Raw genomic sequence first — 23,473 nt, 5'->3', positions numbered from 1 at the left:
AAATGTCATCTTTTTAAACGTTTGTCATTCAAAATGTGGTGATGGTTGGCATGCACATGATGAAGCTTGTAATCCATGACAGGTTTTGTAAATTTTTGGAGGATGGCCAATGTTTGTGGCCTCATGGGCACTTCTAAAATTCTGAAGAATTGCTAAGGGTACCACCTCAAAAGTTGGCAAAGATCTAGGGAAAAGTAATTAAATATGATTAAATTAAGAATTTAAAATACATATGTATGCTTTTTAATTCATTAATTCTTTTTCCTCGTTTATCAACAAAGATGATTAGGGGACTGGAGACTAAAACATATGAAGAACGGTTGCAGGAACTGGGTATGTTTAGCTTAAGAGAAAGAAGGACTAGGGGAGACATGATAGCATTATTCCAATATCTCAGAGGTTGCCACAAAGAAGAGGGAGTCAAACTATTCTCCAAAGCACCTGAGGGTAGAACAAGAAGCAATGGGTGGAAACTAATCAAGGAGAGAAGCAACTTAGAACTGAGGAGAAATTTCCTGACAGTGAGAACAATTAATCAGTGGAACAGCTTGCCTCCAGAAGTTGTGAATGCCCCAACACTGGAAGTCTTTAAGAAGATGTTGGATAGCTATTTGTCTGAAACGGTATAGGGTTTCCTGCCTAGGCAGGGGGTTGGACTAGAAGACCTCCAAGGTCCCTTCCAACTCTACTATTGTATTGTATTGTATCTATAAAAATGTATACTTTTTAATAATGAAAATATCATAAATACACTTTCTTGTCTTTTTAAAATCATTTCTTTAAAAATGATGAACAACAATTGAATGGTAAAATTCCAAAACAAATGTGGATATAATTTGCATATTATACTTCTCTTTATCCTCCCAAATATCTAGTATAGAACTTTGTGTCCTGCTTTAGCCTTCAAAGCTTGTCCATGTGCAAAGGAACACCTACCTGAGTGAATGTGACCAACAATTTCAAATGTACACCCCACATTTACAAAGAAGCACTGATGATGTGGGAAAGTGATTGGCCGCTATTCCTTGCAAAGTAACACAGCAGCTCTTGATGTGAAGATCTGATGGATGATATAATAATAAGAATAGCAGCAGCTAGCATACATAAGTGACAAAATATAAAAGCTTGATATCATATTGCAAAATTATGTGGTTTTAGTATAGATACTGTCCAGCTCTAGATTTGGAATCATTGGGGGGGATTCACTGTTCCTATTAAGTACTGATAACATATGACTCTTCAATCAGGTCTCTTCAGTGTTATACAGAAGCCAGATGTCACCAATTGGAGGCAAAGATATTGCTATTTCACAAATTGCTGGTTGTAGCACTGGTCAAAGGTCTGGCTATTAATGAAAGATTTCAAAGGCTTCCATTCTATCACTGGAAACTCCCTCCTGGCCCTTCATTCATCTCAGGACAAGTCTTTTACAACATCAGGAAGGTTTTTTTTTTTTAAAAAAAAAAAGTAGAGATGATGGAATTGGCATGGAGACAGACTGAGAGAAACATAGACCTGCTGGATTCTCAGTCTCTCTGCTTCTAAGCCAGTCGAGATTGTACCTCAGCTCAGAAACTGGCCTATCTTCATACTTTTTTGTGACTTGTTTGTGGCGGGGAACAACTATGCACAAAAAGCAGATCAGCAACATTTGTTCTTCTACCTAATCAATAGTAATCTGGCATTGATTAGATACTGTATTCCATGCTTGAAAGTGCGGGGAAAATGTTGAAGCTGAAATTCTCCATTCATTCACCATGATGTGTATTTAGCAGAGTCTAAATATTAGAATCAGAGCCATTAGGAATATATAAGGACAGACACTTAAGGCCAAAAAGGACAAGCAAAGTTTATTAAGCAAGTTATATGATGTAATAGAAAACCTGCTTTGGGGAGTTTTCGGCCTTATATAGAGGAAGAAAAAGAAAAGGTATTCACTGTTCTAGTAGGAATCAGTTTAAAGGAGAAGAATTATCAATATTCCAATCAGGAGAAATATGAGCAAAAACCAAAAAAAAAAAAAAAAGGAACAAAAAGAAAGTCCCTGGCATGCTGTTTCTAGTCTTAATTCCCTTGGTGGTAAATGGAATAAAAGCTGTGTCCAAGCCAAAGTAGGTTTTCTCTGCCTGTTGGTGAAAAATATAATAAACATTTCCCTGTATTTCATAGCTCTCATGTTAGAAACCAAGGTACTTCAGTCCCAGGAATCAGTATAAAAATACCTTGTACTGATCAACAAATTAATGGGTATGAATCACACAATTCAACTGAAAGATGGATAACTGCATTATTTCTTTATTAAACTATACATAGGAGATTAGACAATATTTTGGTTTTTTTATCCTATATAATACAATATACAATAAAAGTAGTAAGAAATGCAAAAATCTCATTCTAATTGTAGACAAAGAGTATTTCAATATATGATAGTGTGGACAGAGTAGAAACCTTAGAAACGAAGAAATGATACCAGAAATATTTCCTTTGATTTTAAGCTGTTTCTTTCATCAGTAAAAATGTAATTCTGATTAATCGGAGAAATCTGCCTTCACTCTGTTGGTGACATGCTTTGATTTGTGATGCTGTCACTTTTAATAACTTAGAGAAGCAGTTACTTTTATTAAATCTCTCCCATTGAAATAAATATGTGAAACAATTTCAGCTGAAAACTCTAAGTATTGTCTTTGTATCGCCCCCCCCCCCCCCCAACATATACTGGCCTGTTCACATGACAGTAAATTATGGTTTAGTTCAGTGATGGGATTCAAAATTTTTTACTACTGGTTCTGTGGAAATGGCTTGGTGGGGGTGGTGTGGTTTGGTGGGCATGGCTTGGTGGGCGTGGCAGGGGAAGGATACTGTAAAATCTCCATTCCGTCCCTACTCCAGGGGAAGGTTACTGCAAAATCCCCATTTCCTCATGATCAGCTGGGACTTGGGAGGCAGAGAATAGATGTGGGTGGGGCCAATCAGAGGTGGTGTTTACCAGTTCTCCAAACTACTCAAAATTTCCGCTACCGGTTCTCCAGAACTGTTCAGACTCTGCTAAATATCACCTCTGGTTTAGTTATACACAAGTGAGCCTGAGTGAATTGTAGACTTTGCCACTTTCATTCCATTTAAGGGTGACTATGAGGGAAAGTTCAAAAATTGAAATAATAGATTAGCTATTACAATACAAAGCAGAGTTGGAAGCGACCTTGGAGGTCTTCTAGTCCAACACCCTGGCTAGGCAGGAAACTCTATACCATTTCAGACAAATGGCTATCCAACATCTTCTTCAAGACTTCCAGTGTTGGGGCATTCACAACTTCTGGAGGCAAGCTGTTCCACTGATTAATTGTTCTAACTATCAGGAAATTTCTCCTCAGTTCTAAGTTGCTTCTCTCCTTGATTAGTTTCCACCCATTGCTTCTTGTTCTACCCTCAGGTGCCTTGGAGAATATTGTTTAAATCCTAGCCAGGGTTGAAACAAGCCAACCTGAGGCTAAAATTTAGGAAGCTGTCCCAGTAATATTTGAGACTGACTAAAATTATTCCAATAAAATTAAACTGCTGAAAAGTTTTGCATCTATCTGATGCAATATTTTATCTAATAATCTCACAAATTAATGACTAAAGTCCAATTCAGCCTTTTGCAAGCAGACTGCAAAGTAAACTCATAACAAGATAGATGGTGTGACATACCTGTAAAGGTTGCTTGCCAGTTAGAACTATTGCCTGAATGAACAAACTAATTATGCTAAGAAATAGCATTTCTCTATAATATAGATACTCAGATTCATGCTAGGACTAATAGTGTTTCCATAGGGACCAATATGGGTGACATATCTCTCGCTTTTGTAATGCTAAGATCTGGAACACAATAGCTTGCACTGTCCTTTGTAATGTCAATGTTTCTGTTGTACTGAACTCACAGAATAAAAAGCCCATTTTCTTTGTCTGCTACCTCGCAGTAATTTACAAAATACTTATTACAGTTTAAGATTTCATGTCAGCTTTGTCCTCTACCCCTCCGAAAATGATTTAAAACAATATTAAAATATGGAATTCTTGAGGTTTTCAGTGTAGCTAAGTTTGTTCTGTGGAATTTGTTAGAATATGAAATATTAATATTTTACAATTCAGTTATAATGATGAAGTTCAATTTGCCTAGCTTGCATGAGATAAAATAAGTATATGCTTATCATGGGAGTTTCATGAGAATTAAAGCCTGAGCCTGAACATCAGCTTGAAATTTTATTATCCTGTACTACCGACAGTGTTTCCCTTGTTATTTTTCTAGACTGACAGCTGAATATTGCACAGATTGTGTATTTATTTATTTATTTGCAGAATATGTTTAGAAAGTCTTGGTTTCCTTTTAAGAAATAACCTGAAGCAAGGTTTTGAACTGGTTTTTGATGGTTCTACTTTTTGTTAGAGAGAGAAAGAAAGAAAGAGAGAGAGAGAGAGAGAGAGAGAGAGAGAGAGAGAGAGAGATTTTAGATACTCAAAAAAAAAAGTCTAGTTGTCAATAGCCAAAACCACTTAACTTGCAGTTAAATGCCAGTTGATATCTCAGTAGGCAGAAATATTCTGTTTTATTTTGTATTTCCTATGAAAACCCACAGGTTTTCCTTGGAGAGACAAATAATCAGATAGTTAATGTCAAATGGAAAAAGAGCTATTTATATTTCCACTAAGTACCATCAAAGAAAAATAATAATAATACCAATATTGCATTTGAAAGGAGGCAGAGATGGAGAGAGAGGTCATTTTGCAAGCTATCATTACACATGTTGTTGTTTTAAAAATAATTTTTCCCGTTTTCCTCACTTGAGTTTTCAAATGGTAATTTTTTTAAATTAAAGATTATAATTGTTATATTTATTTATTTAATTTATTTATTCACCACTATTCCAACCACATGATTATTCTGGGTGACTTACAATGTTAAAAAGTATTAAACAATGCAACAAATTGTATAAAAAAAGAGTAAAAAGGTATAAAAATAGAAATTATCAGCTATAAATAAAGCTAAAAGATTGTGGGGAGAGGCTGAAAAGAAGAATAGGTGGGATCTCTTATGAACAGTTTTTTTCAGGGCAAATTAGTTGTGGGAAAAGTCTTTAGAAGGAAACCTGAGAAATTCCATAATATCCTTTGTTATACAATCTTACTTGATATTTTGAATGTTTAAAAAAATGAGTTAAGGCCATTAAGTTGAGAGGACCGTTACTTAAATACAGCATTTCATCAAATCACTATTGGCTTATATAAAACATTTCTGATTATTGTTGGATTCTAGACTTCATGTTCTCTACCAGATATGCTTATCCAATGAAATAGAAATGGTACTGAGAAGAGATTTTAAAAATTAGCATGGAATGCATCCAAATAATGTCAGAACAGGTACATAGATATCTTAGGGCAGCTTTCCCTTGCTTTGCATTATTTAAAGGTGTTGTATTTCAGTTTCCATAATCCCTAGTCGGCATAGCCATGGGATTTAGGGGAAATTCAACACAAGTAGAAGGCAACAGTTTGAGAAAGACTGCCTTAGGATATTGTACAGTTAGAAAATTTGTATTCAAGTGAGAAAATAACATAGGCTTCTAAAAACATCTCTTCAGATATTCTTGCAGTTGCTTAGCATTTGTAGTCAAAGTACTGTTCCTTATAAATCTCTCAGATTTTCAACACTCTATATTTAACTAAAATTGTATGAGTACAGAAACTTAGAATATTCTTTATGCAGTCGCCATTGGTGGTTGTTGTTGTTTTGTATGCAAAATTTGCCTCTATATTTGCGGTGACAGGAAGGAAATGTGAATATTACCTGTTGGTAACTATGAAGCAAAAATTCTGACCTCCTACCATTTCCTCAATGTGATTATAATCTCAGAAAAGGGGGACAGCTTTCAGCACTACAAAGTGACCGTACACTTCTGGCCCATTATTATATATCTTAGGTGACTAAATGATATGTTTGTTTATAAAAAGTTATTTTCATGAAATAGATGTGGCTGCAGTTCATTAGGATGAGTGTTTCTTCTAGCAATTTCAGAAAACAAGATTTTCTATAAACAGACAATGGGTTAGAATATTTTGAAAAAATACCAGCAGTTACTTTTGAAAAAGAATCCTTTCATACTGAAAAGATTTCAAAGGCTTTAAATATATGGTAGGGAATATCTGATTTGTAAAAAATAGCTAAGGAATACAATTGTTTATAAAATAAATCTATATAAACTCCAAAACCAATAAATATTACTGTCATTTGAATGTGAGAAAGAAAAAGAAAATTTATTGGATGTCTCACTTCGCTAATATCTTAAGTTTCTTGGTTCAAAAGCACAATATCAAACTAAATTTCTCAAGAAAGCATATCTTGAAAGAAAATACATTCAGTAATATCTAATATCTATTTTGAGGAAATAAATGTAGCAATGTGGATTTCATGCACACTAAATACCAATCATATTTTCTAAAAAGAAATTACAGTCAAATATGCCTACAAATATTTCTTTTGGCCCATGCCAGGCTACTTGAGTCAATAAATGGGTCCCATAAACTTTCTAAGAAATAAAAATCATGTGCAGCTGTCCAGATGCCCAGAACAAGAATAAAGGTGAACAGTCCCAGAAAAGTGTGCTAAAGAAATGGGTGACCATAAGAGATGATAAGTAATAATCTGATACACTTTTAAATCCATTTTGTGATGGGCAAGTTATTGCGTAATCTTATTCATAACTTGTTGAAACACTTCCAGATGTACCATTAGCCCAAAAAGTATCTCTTACATGGCAAGATAAAATTCCTATCTGATCATGCAGAGACTTTCTGCAAGTTAATGTAAGCATAACCAAGTACCTTTCAGTGATTGGAGAATTATGTCCATTAGACTTAATCAGTGAGATTTAATACTATGAGTAAGCCTCTTTTTCTTTTTCTGCTGGATTCTAAATAAACCTGACCTAGTAGCAAATATATATTCATTCTCTCTCTCTCTCTCTCTCTCTCTCTCTCTCTCTCTCTCTCTCTCTCTCTCTCTCTCTCTCCCTCCCTCCCTCCCTCCCTCCCTCCCTCCCCCTCTCTTTTTCCATCTCTGTGTGTGTGTGTGTGTGTGTGTGTTAGAGAGAGTGAAAGCATCTGCTAAAACAGCAGCATATAGTTTAGGCTGGCAAAAAGTTCAAGTCTCCAGATAGACCACACACATGATTTTTCCCTTCCCTATTTGTTATGTAATATCATATGTTGCTCTTTGCCTAGAAGTGTGTAGTACAGGGATTTGAGGGTGCTAGAAATGTAGTAGTAGTTGTGTGTTAGAATGCACAGAGTAGAGAAGGCTGTCACAGCAGTCAATAAGATCTGAGAGGTGTTGACTAATTGCCTGCTAATTACACAGTAAATTGTCTAATTAAGCTGATGGTTAATTAGGGTGCGCTTGCACAGCAGTCTTGTGGAATTTTTGTCTGATGTCTAGGAAACAGCTTGTGTAATTGGCAAACTGGTAAAGACTGGCAGAAAACATGACTAGAAATCACATTGGCTGTAGATGACAGAATAATAATATCTTTAAAATAATTCTTGTCTTGTGCATATTAATGGATTTGTTTGGTTCCATTGTTGTATGTCCTTTACTTAAGGAATGTGCTCTTCTAATACAGGATTGTGCAATTTCATCATTACCAATTGGTTTTAAATAAATCTGGGCAGATTTTCTTAAAATTTCAATCTTAATTTAAAACCTACAATGGGTAGGTTGTTTGGATTCTTACTATTCTTTTATTTAAGAAAGTAATACATTTTAAAAGTCTGACACTATATTTTCTACTCTACATTTACTTCTACTCTTATAGCCCGAATGAGGATTTTAAATTCTGAAAGGTAGAAATTTGATAAAAATATAAACAGGTGAAATGAAGCCGGCTTTAAAATAACTAAGGAACAATGCTCCTTAGAATTTAATTTCATTATAAATATTAAAGATTTTTAAAGTCATTGAGAAATGACATTATTAATTCAAACCATTTCTCTTATCTTCCATCATATTGTACGATTGGAGCAGCTAATCCCAGGTCCATTTTTGCATCTTGCCAATCATCTTCTATCACATTACACTACTATGATGTCAAATCAGCCTATTTGAAATGGTACAGGTTTTCCTCTTTTGGGTGGAAAGGAAAAATAAAGAGCAAGGTGAATGTATATAGAATAACCAAGAAAGAAAATTTAGGATGGCTGAGAAAAAAACCTTTCAATCTAACCATGAACAAATTAAGCCTTCCCCCATTATAACTTTCTGTCTCAGAAATAAAGACATGTTAAAGCATTAAACACTGTGGGAGTGTGGAGACTGGTAAGAGAGAATATAATCTTTCCAAGACAATATTTTAGAGGGAAAATAAAGAATACTTGGCAGAAAGAGAAGGGAGGACAATGCAAATCTTGGCAAGGCTTGTATGGTACAAAGTGAAACATTTTGGTGGACCAAAAGAGCTGGAATGAATGCCTAGAAAGGTATGATGCAAACTGTTAAAGTTGCCATGCACTCATATTGCCCTCCCACTTGTGAATGATCTTTTCCAATTAATAATAAAAATGTATTGTTACTAGTATTACATATTAAAATTAAATTATATATATATATATATACAATGAATATTTAAAATATTTATTTATTTATTTTAAATATTTTATTAAATAATAAAAATCAGAGCAGTGCCTAATATTTGGAAATGTTACATTTATCAGAACAAAACACACTAATTTAAATAATAATAATAATACTTTGCTTGCAGCTGTTTAGTTCCTTTGGCGCTACCTTAATAATTCTTGGTCCTTGGTTAGGACTTGAGCTAAGTCTTAAATTGTAATCTAACTGCAAATTACTCTTAATAATAATATTTAGGGTTTTTAATGAATACAAGCAAATTGTATGCATCTCTGTTAATACTATTGTATTTTTTAATTTTGTGTGTGTGTGTCTTCAAGTCAATCTGGATTCCTGCCAACTGACTAGACTAATTCCTGTATTTTTCTTGGCAAGATTATTGGAAGTGATTTGCCATTGCTTCCTTCCTAGGGCTGAGAAAAAGTGACTGACCTAGGAGGCTTTCTATCTAAAGTGGACAAAGAAATCACAGTTTCCTAGTTTATATCCTGGCACTTTAAGCATGAGGCCAAACTGGCTTTCATTATATACTAGTATAAAAACCAACCTCAACCCAGACCACATGTGTGCCATGCTGGAACTCTGCCTGACCTCTACCTATTTTAAATACAATGAAGCCCCCCTTTGAATGTTGCTATTGTAATACTAATATAAACATTAATACTATCTCATAATAATATTAATGTTTTTCTCTTTTAATGACCCCGTAATTCCTTGCATCGAGGTGGAGTTGGAAAAAGTGAATGGTGCTAAGTATTTACTGACCGGATGCCCTTCCTGTCACCAATGCGGAGTTCGCAGCAGATATATTCTTATTGTGCCCAGAGAGAGAAAGATCTGCCTCTACCTAGGATCGAACTCACAGCCTCCTGATTGTGAGGCGGCAGTTCCACCTCTAGGTCTCTGCACTAGTCCCATAATAATATTAAATAATACTATTATATGATAGTACTGAAACAATATTATTATAATCATAATATCATAGAACGTCAACAAGCCAGACCAATATTTTTTAAATTAACTTTCTGGAGAAAATGAACAGATACTGAAAATCATCTGGTTTAGGGTAACTTGTTCTTTGATATTCTATGCTATTTAAAGTTTGAAATACTACAAGAGAGATGGATTAAAACTCTAGCATTGGTCACCCCAGATAAAGCATACTCAAGATATACCTAAATTTAGTACCAGGATTTAAAGCTTATCATGTGAGGTACAGATAAATCAGCCTATTTCTGCCCCAGAGCCAATCCCATTGCTACATTAATGTTGATTTTTCTTACATTCTTAATTCACCTTGTTTCAAAATATGCACTTTAGCTTAAATTTTGTTTCAAAATACAAATAATATCTATTGATCATATCAGCGTGTCAAGAATTGTGTAAAAATGTTAAGGATAATAAAATCATCATACATAAATTTAATCAATTTTATTTTTACTTAATTTTTCACTTTTCAAACTTTAAGTAAACTGAGGGTCATTTCCAATGTGAATAAATCCAACAGGACAGAAGAAAAAGAAAAAAGGAATTGGCACAAGCATGTTTAATGAATGCACATTTTCTATGGTATATCTACGTTTTTAGCAAGTAATTTCTTCCTATTATAATATGTGTTATATTAAGAATAATGCATTTCTTAATACACGCTTTTAGAAATACATTTTCTTAATGCAGAGATATGTGCATATAAAAGAAGTACTTCATAATGCTGTTAGCAGAAACAAAGTTTTTTTTAAAGGAAAGGATGACATTTTTCCCCTGGGACTAGCAGAGAAATAAATCAGGTATGCTTGTACAGATATAGAAGGATACCTGGGGAAAGGCACCTACTTGAGTTTTGAGCTAACAAGCTTGGTGAAATCATTGTTTACACATTAAAGTCCTAGTGTGCAAATGATTGATTATGTGCCATCAACTCATTGTCAAGTCACCTGGTTACTCTTAGTAACCACACAAATTTTATTTATGACTAGCTGTACCCGGTCACGCGTTGCTGTGGCCCAGTCTGGTTAAATGGAAAAGAAAGAAAAGAGAAAGTGCAAGTTTCTAATATGTTTAATTTCACAATGCTTGTGGGTATACAATATTTTTGTTGTTCCATTGTGTGTGCAGGTATAGAGATTGTCTGGTTTGCCGACTCTAGAACACGCTACATATAATTGTCCATGTGAGAAACAATCCATGTCTAGATCTAAACCGCACAATTCTAAAGCTTGGCCCTGAGCTTTATTGATGGTGATTGCAAATGCCAATCGAATTGGGAATTGCAATCTCTTAAATTGAAATGGCATATTCGTTGGAATCATAGGAATGCGACGAATGAAGACATCTTCACCTTTGAAAGGTCCTGTCAAGGTTGTTGCTTCTACGACGTTGGTTGTTAATTTTTTTACTGCAAGGTGCGTGCCATTCAAAGCTTTGGCTGGTTGATATTTCGCAGCATGATAATTGGCACACTGATTTTCAATTGCAGTACGTGCGGTGGCATCCCTGGCAGATCAAGTGAATTCAAAAATTCTGTTGGATAATTAACTGCTTCATCTGCTTCCACAACAGTGTCAACGGACTTGTATGTGACTGCCTCACTTTGAATGTTAGACTGAATAATATTGTTAAGTTCGTAGACGTCTTTGTTTTTGGCCGCAAGAATAGCTCATTCACCCAGCCAATCGTGATTCTTATAATTGGTTTGAATATGGGGAAATACTTTTTCAACCAATTCTTCTTTTGATGTCACTAAATTGCAGAAGTTATGAGGCAATGAAATTCGTCCTGAGGTCAGATCAACCGGCACTATTCCGTTCCCAATTTCCAGCAATTGATGTGAGAATATCTCAGCTGATCGATTGTTTCGCAGCTGGACACACATATTTGTAGTTAATTTTAATGTCTTTACGTGTCGCCACAAAGTAGAGTATTTCAGGCAAGCATTTCTTTCGTCCATTGGTGTCGATCGAGGAATTACAGGTAATGTTTGCCTGAAATCTCCTGCAAGCAATTTTAATGCGTTCCCAAATGGTCTGATGTTTCCTCGCAAATCTTGCAATGATCGATCAAGAGCCTCGGGTGATTTTTTGTGCGACATTGTGCATTCATCCCAAACAATAAGTTTGCATTTCTGCAATACTTTTCCCATGCCGGATGCTTTGGAAATGTTGCACGTGGGAGTTTCAATGAATTGCATGTTCAATGGCAATTTCAAAGCGGAATGAGCAGTTCTTCCACCTGGTAGCAATGTTGCAGCCATTCCCGACGACGCAAGAGCTAAGGCTATGTCATTTTGGGATCGAAGTGCTGCCAGAATCAATGTAATTAGGAACGTTTTACTAGTTCCTCCTGGCGCAACTAAGAAGAAGATTTCTCCAACCCCGTTATTGACAGTTTGCATTATTTGATCATAAATGCCATTTTGCTCAAGCGGTAGCTTAGGAATATTTGATTGCACATACGACAAAAGATCACCTGTGTTGTAATTTTGTTCACGACACAATTCTACATCGAACGAAGCAGCAGCAGATCGATTCGGTGATGGCATTCCCAATTGATTGAGAATGTTGTTCGCAATTTCTAAGCACAAAGCGTGTGTTGCTTTTACGTGCAGCAGATGGCGCTGGTTTTCAAAAAAGCATGTTTTTACAAAAAAGCATGTTTTTACCTGTCACAGGTGTGACATCTATATAATATAGGTATATAAAAACATGTGCGTATTCGAATGCAACGTTGTGTCAAAATTTCAAAGCAATCGGTGAAGAACTTTCAGAGATTTGAGATTTTGAACAAACAAACATTACATTTTTATTTATATAGATGATATATCCCTAAACTTGTCCTTCATTGCTTTCAATGTGTTGATCATCACTTTAACCAAGTCCATCCACCTTGCTGCTGGTCATTCTCTTGTCTTTCCTTCTACCTTTAGTGCCTTCTTCAGGGAATGAGATCTTTGCATAATGCGTTTGAAATAGGATAATTTGAGCCTGGTCATTTGTGGCTCAAGGGAGAACCCTGGATTGTTTTGTTCAGTGATCCATTTGTGGGCCATCCATAATATTCTCAGGAATCTTCTCCAACACAAATGTTCAAAAGCATAAATATTCTTCCTATCCCATTCCTTCAAAATCCACCTTTGGCTTCCACTGAGTCTCACAGGGAATATCACGGCTTATACAATCCTTGTGCACATAGCTGAGAAGATTCAAAAAGAAAATAGAATAGAATATATATCTTTATTACGGTCATAGAGCAGCAATAGACATCACTTTTTACAATATATTAAAAAAATAATGCTGACATTAATAGTGGATAATAACATCCTTGTTAAGAAAATACATTTTTTCAAACTCTTAGGGTCACTCCCTAGTTTACATGAGTGAAAAGCTGATGAGTATGAAAGTAAATATAATGTCCCAAAAATTGTTAGAGATATCTCCAAAAATTGGTACAAGTTGACAGCTATAATTCTGTAACCAATTTTTTTTCTTGTGGACATTGCAGCAACACAGAATTTTGCCCCTGCATGCGTGGTAGACGGGTTTGAGTCCTGGATGAGAAAGCCTACATAAAAATTGTCTGCCCTCCCTGGTAGTTTCTCTAGTAAGGGGAGAATATATGCTGTCCTATAAACTCTGTATAACTCACAGTACAATAAAACATGGATGGGAGGGTGATCTGGCTGCGACATCTGTCACTCCATTGATCACCAGGGTTGATTTATCTGATCTGGCTGGCTAGGTGGGTGTCCTCTTCCTCCCTCACTACTCCATGTGCGTCCCTCCCAAAGCTGCACACTCGGTATAAGAGGATGACCATCCCAGATAGAAGGAGAATACCAATCTTCGGTCAAGGGTTATACGATAGCTGCGCTCCCCTGTTAGAACCTCCAAACAAGCTCAAAAAGAGAATATATTATTTTTTTAAAAAATCTGGAACAAACAAATTTATCCTGTGATGTTGAACATACTTCTAACTTGGAATATACATAAATATAGCTACGAATCCATATATATTTCATATAAGGCCCATTGTTTCCCAGTTTGTGACTTGATCTTCATTTTAGAAAAGTCATTGTCAACAAAATACCAACAGTTCATAATAACATTCTAGAGGAGATTATCTTTTTTTTTATAATTTCTGAGCCACTATTGAATGTTTCTCTGCTTTGAGTGTATTCTTTAAATATATCTTCTGTCATCTGTTGAACTTAGACTAGATTGAAGACACTGGGTAGCCTTAGGCAAATCACTGTCTCACTACCTTGGTTAAAATAAGATTGAGAATCACTTCATTGCTAACCTTTTGTGCAGATGCCTGCCCAAAAGTGCCACATTCCAGGTTGATTCATGAATAAAGGTACTAGGCATCATGAAGGATTTTTAGGTCAGAACTAGGCATTGAATAATGGTGAAGATGCACCAGACATCTTGGTTAGCTTTCTTCATCCCCCCCCCCCCCCCCCAGGTTCCAAAATTTAGCTTTTATCTGGAAATTATTGGACTGAGTATTTTGTTCCAGGAATTATTGTGCTGACACTCAAGATTATGTCAAAAGGAATGCAGCGTAATAATAAATAATACAAATTAATATGTGTTGCCCACATTCTCTATTCATGTTTACTTTAGGGATCTTGTAAATTATGCAGTCATAGTGTAGATAAATAAAAATCCAAGGGAGGGGCAGAGAATCATGAGCTCAAACTACACTGCCTAGTGCATCTGAATTTTCAAGCATTTCTAGGTACATTGTAAATTGTTGATTTTATAAAAATGCTGGACTTTTCTTTATGGTTTTAGAAGGAAGAAACAGTTTAAAAACAATTTTGTACTGAAACGATTGTGTGTTTCAGAGAATATGAATTTATTTAAGATCTTCCCAAGTGTTCCCTACTATAGATTGCTTAGTATATTTTATTCTTTTCTTTGAAATAAGCACAAGTTTAGCATGATAATTTACATGGATTTGCATCATAGCAATTTATTTTGAACTATATGAAATTCAGGTAAGCAATATTTTGCCTTGCAAATGAGATCAAACTATTTGGATGCTGTCCAAAATATCCTGCCATTCATATAAGGGAGGTAAACCCATAGTGCTAACTGTATGAAGTTGTCTTCTCATAGGCAGGCAATGGAAACTATTATTGTTGGATGTTGTGCTGATTCAGGCTTTTCCTGAGTTCTGGTAGACATATTCCATATTCCTGACCTCTGGTTTCATAGTAACCCAACTGAGATAGGAGTGAAACAAAGCAGTGGTATTCCAGTTTTCTGTTGGAGACAATTCGTAAAGTGTACTCCAGAGAGAAAATGGCAATAAAGATATGCTGAATAATTGGCAGATTACCAATTTTCTACCACAAGAAGGGGGTCCTGATGTGTGTGCATTCATGCTCACATGGAAACTGCCTGCACCACTGGTCTGACTTCTCTACTGAGTACTGTACTTGTTGTATTTTTGTATTTCTGTATTTACATAGATTTATGAATGGGTAGAGAAGTATGAATACAGCCATGGTAGCTTATAGATCTTGCTTTATGGTTTAGCATGGTATACAACTAGGCATTGTAACTTGTTCAAGAAAACTACATTGCCATGTCAAACATGATGCATAAATTCATCTTATAGGTGTAAATGAGATGGCTATTAGTAGTGACTTTTTAATTTTTTTATTGCTTAGTTCCATCCATTTGACTTTTTCTTAGCTCTATCTAGTATGTCAGCTTAAGCCTTTAGCAGGAAAGAAATCCCAGTTTCTTACTTCTGCAGTCTAGAGTTCTCTACTGCATGAACTAGTGTTCTGTCATTGAAATAATGCTTTCATATTTTTCAGCATGTCACTACAGTGAGCTCTTGCTGCAGTGACTATTCTCTTGCCTGTCTGACCTGTCTGTCACCTTCTAAGTCTCTTCATCCCACCCCCACCTTCCATTTATGGATGCTTAGATTTTCAGTTCTCTAAAACAGAGGTCTGATTTCCCATATATTGTTCTGAGTGTTAAGTAAATGTTAATGAAATGCAAGAAGAAGACACACATTCATTTTTTTCTTCCTTCATTATCACATTTTGCATCACTCAAGGCCATCCTTCAAGAAACTTAATTTTTCCATAATTTGAAGAGATATTTTAATGAATAATAAAATAATCGTTGAGGTAGTCTAAACCAGTAGAGCTATATGGGTGGAGTTGGTTGAGTTAAGAATTAAAGTGTGTGTGTGTGTGTGTGTGTGTGTGTGTGTGTGTGTGTATCAGGGGTGGGTTCCTGCCAGTTCTAACCTCTTCTATAGAAGAGGATCCACAAATCTACAGTGCTGTTTAGAACCGGTTCCAGCTCCCCTGCCCGTCTGCACATCATCAAGATGAAGAGCGAGAGAAGGAATTCTGAGAGTTGAAGTCCACAAGTCTTAAAGCAGTCAAGTTTGAAAATCCTGGGGTTTTTTTCTAAAGAGTTAGGGGTGAAAGGGTCTTGTAACTTGACAGCTTTAAGACTTGCACACTTCAATGCCAGAGTTCCTGAGCCAACATGACTGGAGGAGGAATTCTGGGAGTTGAAGTCCACAAGTCTTAAAGCTGTCAAGTTTGAACATCCCTGGGTTTTTTTTTTCTAAAGGGTTAGGGGTTCAAGAGTCTTGTAACTTGACAGCTTTAAGACTTGTGTGCTTCAAATGCCAGTTTCTGAGCCAACATTTTGGTTGCTAAGCAAGAGCATTGTTAAGTGAATTTCATCACATTTTACAAGTTGGCCTCGCCCACCCAGTCCCACCTGGCCACATGGCCAGCAAGCCACTCCCACAAAGCAGGCCACACCTACAGAAGAGATTCTAAAAAAATTTGAAACCCACCACTGATGTGTGTGTGTGTGTGTGTGTGTGTATGTATGTATGTATGTATGTATGTATGTATGTGTATCTATGTATGTATATATATATGTGTGTGTACGTATGTGTGTGTATGTATGTATGTATATTCGTAGATTTTCACGGGTGTAGGTAGGCTGGTCTTGTTGTATTTGGGTCTTTTCCCATGAGATTGAGATTGTCTTGGCAACATTTCGGCGAGGTCTTACTCGCCATCTTCAGGCTGGGTTTTGGGCTTAAAGCGTGGTCAGAGCTGCCGTCTTTCTATAAATCTTGGTGGGTGGTTGTGGAGTGCTGGCTTTGTTTCAGTAAGTGAAATGATTGGTTGTGTGGTTGTATCATGATTGGTTGATTGCTGCTGGCTGTGTGTCCGTTATTGTGTCCGTTGTTGTTTCGTGTTGTAATGTGTTGTATTCACCAAGATTTATAGAAAGACGGCAGCTCCGACCATGCTTTAAGCCCAAAACCCAGCCTGAAGATGGCGAGTGAGACCTCGCCGAAACGTTGCCAAGCCAAGAAATAAGAGCAGGTCATCCTAGTCAATTTACCATAGCCATCATTCCATTTACACAGGAAATATTTTGACAGGAAGCACAGTGCTGATTTGAAGAATGTATGTATGTATGTATGTATGTGTGTGTGTGTGTGTGTGTGTGTGTGTACATACACACACACACACACACACACACACAAAACCACACATACATACATACTGTTGAAGATTTGAAAAGGGGAGAGAAAGAGAAGAGAGAGAGAGCATCTCCCTTCATTTAAACTCATTCCCTTCCTACACTTTGTGTTTGAATTTGTCATTTACCACAGATTTGCAAAACCAAAATATGTGTGGGAGAGGAGACCACAATCATATTGCTGTTACCAATACTTAAGGGAAAACATTTGGTTTATTTTCATGGATTTTCAAGTAGATAAGGCCTCAAGTCACAATAAAAATCTATAATAAAGATCCCAGTAAAGGCTGCATTGACTTAAAATAGTTTGAATCTCTTGTACACTTTAGAAGTGCTGTATTAGCATCAACAATTGAATTAGGTACAATTGACATTTCCATGGTTTATTTCCTATGCAATGTTGACAATTACCCAGTTATCCATAAACACACAAACACAATAAAAAAAGATACCCTTATTTGGGGAAGAAATTGTTTGTTTCAAGCCCTGATCCTAAATTAAACTTCCAAAATATGGCATCATCTATAATTTTTCTTCTAGGTGAATTTTATATATGCAACAAAAGTGCATATATAAGCCCCCAAGCAACTACCAGAAGAACAAGAACTGCTGAGAACAAGAGATATACGTGAACCAGTAGTAAAATGAAAAAAAAGTGGCCAGTTCACTAAAAATATGTGAAAACCCATGCTGAAATCAAACATTGGTCTAGTGAACAGAGGGATCGTGGCCAGTATTCAATTCATATGTCATTTTCCCAAAACTAATTATTTGCTATTGTAGCCTTTCAGTTTAGGGACAAAAGAAATTTGCTTGGATTATAGTTTAATGCCAATTTATCTAATTTGTATTTTCCAAGTATATGCAAACCAAAATACAATTACCCTTCAATATTCATATTCTTCCAATTTTATGATGCATATATTAAGGGAAATGCACATGAACTGCATATATTTGTGAAAATAGCATACAGAAAATTGGAACAGGGGAAATTGCTATCAAGATTGTGTATATTAAGCAGTTTTGCATAAAAAATATAGTGTTGGAAGAAATAGGCATGAAAATGAGTACAATTTTTCATGGTGATATTTTTTTAAAAAATAATAATAATGTAAATTAATATAATTTGCAGAATAAATTTTAGCTTGGAAAAAATGCAAAACTGATAAAAATAAAAACAGATAGATTTATCCATGGTATATTATTGGTTATTTGCATAGTCCTGCTAATCCCCCCCCCCCCCCGAAATGTTGGAAGATTCTTATTTTTCTATTTGACTGCAATAGTTAGCCCTTGATTTATGCAGCAATAGCTAGTCTGTTCAGAGGATGGTTCATACCTTGGTCGGAGTCAAACTAGATTATGCACTAAATCCATGTATATGTTTAATGTTATCTTATTTTTGAATTTTCCACCTTGGAGTAGATTATGATTTGGGATTTTTTCCCCACTAAGATCTGTTGTAGAGTAAAAGGATTTTTAACTAACTCCTCTCCCTCCCATAATCATGATCCTTTTTAGGACTTGGAACTCTATTTAAGTAACAATAGTTATATTAAATATATGTAGGCATTTAATGTTTTGACTAACATGTCTTTGAAAAGCATGCAAATGTCAGCTCTTGCTCTTAATAATAATGAAGTAGTCAAAATCTTTGCAGGAATCATATACAGGAATGAATGTGAAATGAAATTGCACATTATGGAATAAAACAAAAGTTGTTAATTTCTAAAAAGCTTGTTCCTAAGGAACGTATTTCTGAGGCACATTATGTGTCCTACATATGTGAAAGAGGCTATTTAATAAATCTGAATTAATTTCAATTTATAATGAACATTTAAAGGTTTCTTTGTTTAAGTTGAAGTGTGGTGGTACAAATTCAGTATTCTAATATCAGTCCTATTCTATGGAGACAAATTCAGTTCTGTGATGGAACAGAAAATGCAGGGAATCTAAATTCAGTTCCCTACCCAACACCAAACTCAGCTATTCTATAGGGAATTTGAATATTCAGCAAATGGACCATGGAAAGGAATCAACCTCAGCACTCACTTAATATACAATTTATCTTTCACCTAAGGATGCTTACATGAAAAGATTCTGCCACTACATATTGATCCTCTTAAGGGTTTAGCATATCTGTTAGAACTTTGCAAACTTACATGCTGATTTGAATCTACAGTACTACGCATATTTTCTAAAAGGACTATCCTTTTTTCACCCCCAAAATCAAGATTGTTTCGTTTTTCAAAACTACATAATCAAGCTAATACTGTTCATACAGCATATTAAATAAGCTTATCGTAGGTTGGGCATGTTCATGATTAATCTATAGGAATAATAGACTGATTTCTAAGATTAGGTTTTGTGCAAGTTTAAAAAAAAACAACCTTAAGTTTTCATTTTATTTAAAGAGAAACTCTGTCTCCCCCTCTCCTATTTAGGGGAGTTAATGGGGCTGATTTTCTAATGGCAGTCCAGAGGAAAATATTGTAATGATGGATCACAGTTTGAATTACAAAATAGCCTCTAGGAACAGCTCTAAATACATTGATTATGTGGCTATCCTAAGAGACAACAGTAATTAAAATTATGCCACAGATTGGATCAAGACATGTTAATATTTAATTAGGCAATAAGTGAGTCTTGAACAGGTGTCCATTGTTTTTAAGGGCTTTACCAATGTGTGAGTAAATTCTGCCTTAAGCAAATAGTTGCCTCTTTGATTGTGTGTAAGTATGAATTTGATGTTTAATTACCAGGCATTATAGCCATAATCTTTGAACGTATGTTGTATGTGTGTGCTCTGTGCTTAATTCAGTGATAAAGTGCTTTCTTAATATGCTTGTCTTTTATGGTATAAAGGCCAAGAACCTTAGCAAAGAACAGTTCATTTAAATTAAATATTAATATTTCTAGCCAAGTACAATCCAATGTATATAAATGTTCTGTTTATAAAAAATGGTAGAAAACGTTCAAAATGATTTGTAAGATAAGAATAATTACATCTTAAAACAATTAAAATTATAATAAATAAACAATAAAAGCCAGCATATAATGTATAAGTGTAGAAGGAAAAGGCTATTTGGAAAGAGAAGGGAAGAATCACATTACAATTTTAAATTGATTAAAAGTGCATAGCAGGAGAAAAATTAACAAAGTTCATTGTGTAGTTATGTAGTTTAAGTTATATGTAGTATGTTAAGTTATATGTAGTATTATGTAGTTATATAGTTATAATTGAAAAGCCTAAGAGAATCTATCTCTTCTGACTTTATAAAGACTATGTAAAAGGTGACAGGTGGACTTCTCTGTAGAAGGCAACACCAAAAAGATCATTGATGAAAAAAGGGACATAAAAGTATATTTTGCTGAGATAAAAGCCTTGGATAGTGCAACATCAGGACCCTAATAGTGCTGATGTTGCACTGATAGTGCAACATCAGGACACGTAGGAAGAAACTTTCTTATGTCTCCAAATCCCTAACTTTCAGGGGCTTTAAAAGTTACAGCAATTTGCTAAATATTTTGAAATAGAATAAAGACTGAACTGGTTGTCTTTTTAAAGACATCCCTATTTACAATACATTGCAATATTTATAGTGATGGATTAACCACGATGCACATAACACTGGGACATCTTGATTAAAGTTTCTGTACTCTCTACGGGTCTAAATGTGTCTATATTTTAAATTATGAACAGGATTCTTTGAAGGAAGACAACCCCTCCAAAAGAAATCAAACATCTGACTAGATGAAGCCCACAGTACTTCTCTGTCTGAAATGACAAAGTACTTCAGCTTATTGATCCTCATTTAGTTTGTTTCTACTGTCAGATACTGGATTAACAATGAAATGAAAAAAAATGAGTTCTTTGTTATTTGGGGTGACCCTTTCTGCATATCTTCCAGTATTATATTGGGGTTGAGGTTAATTATCCATCTTAATGAATAACCTTGGACTAATACAAATAGAATAAAGCATTATCAATAGGATGTAGTCTGTGGCTAGTGTACCACAACAGGCCAGCTCTGTTCAGCCAGAGTGAGGCAAACAACTATAATACCTATTCTATCTTGAATAGAATTTGTAGAACTGGATGTATAATATATGCTGTATTTTCAACCTGGGGCATAACGTTTAGTCCCAGAATAATGATGTTGACCATGAGCAAAAGGATCTAATTTTTACCATTTTATCATAATGAGAACAACTTCTGTTACTTTTTAAAGTATGTGTACACCTATGGGTTACATTGGTTAAACAGGGTTCTTCTTTTAATGCCAAGAGAACATTGTGATTGTAACTAGACTATGCAGGTAGTCCTTGATTTACAAAAGTTCATTTAGTGACCTTTTAAAGTTACAACGGCACTGAAAAAAGTGACTCATGACATTTTTTTCACACTTACAAACATTACAGCATCCTTCTTGGTCACATGATCAAAATTCAGATGTTTGGCAATTGATTCATATTTTGTGATGGTTGTAGTGTCCGCGGGTCATGTGATCCCCTTTTGTGACCTTCTGACAATGGGAAAGCCAGATTCATTTAACAACCATGTTACTAACTTAACAACTGTATCATTCACTTAACTGTGGCAAAAAAAAGTCATAAGATGGGGCAAAACTCATTTAACAAATGTCTCACTTAGCAACAAAAAATTGGGGGGCCAACTATCTGTAATTTTAATTGAGAAGTTGTGAGAGGATTTCAAGAGCAGTCATAGCATTTATAGTAGCTAATGTTAATGTGAATATATAATACTGTCAATATATGAGAGTTTGTTTTTCATGGTTCTTTGTTTTCTCTGTCTGACATTTGTTATTAATAATAATAATTGCTTGTGGCAATTTATCCTGGTTTAAACATTACAATAAAACAAAGGCCATTCATATTAGTTTTTTTACTTGTTTTCTATAATAGGTACTTTCTCCCCTTTTTCTTCTCTCCAAATTAAATTTCCTGTGAGAATAATTTAACTTCTGTCAACAAATCATATTCATATTACAGATATTTTAAATGTAATATAATTTACTGTAAATCAAAGTCATAATGATTTCCTTTTAACTGCTTCCCTGTTTTGTATAAATGGACATCCTGCCAGGATTATACTGTAAATGTTGCAAATCCTACTTACCTCTTTGAATTTCTCGGTATTTAACTTTATTTAGCTTTATATACAGCATTATACATAACCAGTATTCTATCCATGATGTTTCAGTTTTCTTTCTTTTTAACCTGCATTATAAATTCTGGTAGTGCCTTAAAGCAACAGTCAACCTTCCTGCTGCAGAAAACAAATAACATTAGCTTAACTGCTAAAAATTAGAGTGAGCAAGCATTGTCTAACAATGCTGAAGCTCTCTGAAACAATTTAGAAATGCAGAACTAAGAAAAGAAATTTGAGTGTGAATAAAATAGCAGCATTTTTTTTTATATAATCAAATTTACTACCCACACTCAAATAATAAGTAGGGAATATGACAGAAAAGAGAAAAATACTGGTTAAGAGCAATTGTGATTAATGATATTAAATTTGTGACAAAAATAAAACTGCATTGGACACTAGTACCTTTCCCCAATCTAGTAATCTCCAGATGTATGGGAACCGAGATTTTCTGAGGTACTTCTGGATCAAAAGATCTAGAGAGCTGGAGAGCTGGAAGTGACAGGTTGGGAATGCCTCCTCTGATATCTCTGGTTGCAGTTGACTATGTCATAAACAGCTCTTTTGTTTGACAGATTATTTGATTAGTCCAATTTATGCAAGAGAAATTACAAACTGCATTTATGCAAAGCTATTTATGTATTTATTTATTTATTGTATGATTTTTGAACATTGGGAAGCCAAGAGTCTACTATGTCATTATGGTTTGGTTGCCTGAGATTGCTAGTTTGTTTAGCTCACACCAGTGTGCTATGGGTCCACTGCAGGGGACAAACTATCTCCTCACACAGAGGCTAACAACATTCTGCAGGAGTGTTTTCTCTAGCAAATTCACCTCGCATTCAGACAGGTCTGGTCCCGGTTAGTTTCTTCTTACTGCACAAAGCACCATCGACTTCTCACCACAGTGGTACCTATTTATCTACTTGCATTTTGCATGCTTCTGAACTGTATGAAAGCCAGTGTAGGAATATTTAAGTCTTCATGATTTCCCTAGAAAAAAATGACAGAACATGGGAAGAAATTAGTAAAATAGAAACACAAGACTTACACAGATTCCTTCATATAAAGAAAGGTTTTGGGGTGGAATGGGGAGATGTG

General features: G+C 35.1%; 1 protein-coding gene across 5 annotated transcripts in view; it reads left to right on the top strand.

Moving 5' to 3' along the window:
- The window catches only part of DPYD (dihydropyrimidine dehydrogenase), a 628,073-nt gene that overhangs the window by 370,728 nt on the left and 233,872 nt on the right, over nt 1-23,473 (top strand). Inside the window, exon 14 of one of the 5 annotated variants that reach the window (XM_081946462.1) lies at nt 876-2,410. The exons of the other annotated variants lie outside the window; for them this stretch is intronic. Coding sequence (XP_081802588.1) covers nt 876-944 — 69 coding nt within the window. The 3' untranslated portion in view covers nt 945-2,410. Of the gene's footprint in view, nt 1-875; nt 2,411-23,473 lie in introns of those variants that run through there. 5 annotated transcript variants of the gene reach the window in all.

The sequence above is a fragment of the Natrix helvetica genome (genome assembly GCF_964273705.1).
Source record: "Natrix helvetica genome assembly, chromosome: 3".
Lineage (NCBI taxonomy): Eukaryota > Metazoa > Chordata > Lepidosauria > Squamata > Natricidae > Natrix > Natrix helvetica.
Note: the sequence above shows the minus strand (reverse complement) of the source record. Positions and strands in the feature narration are given on the sequence as shown.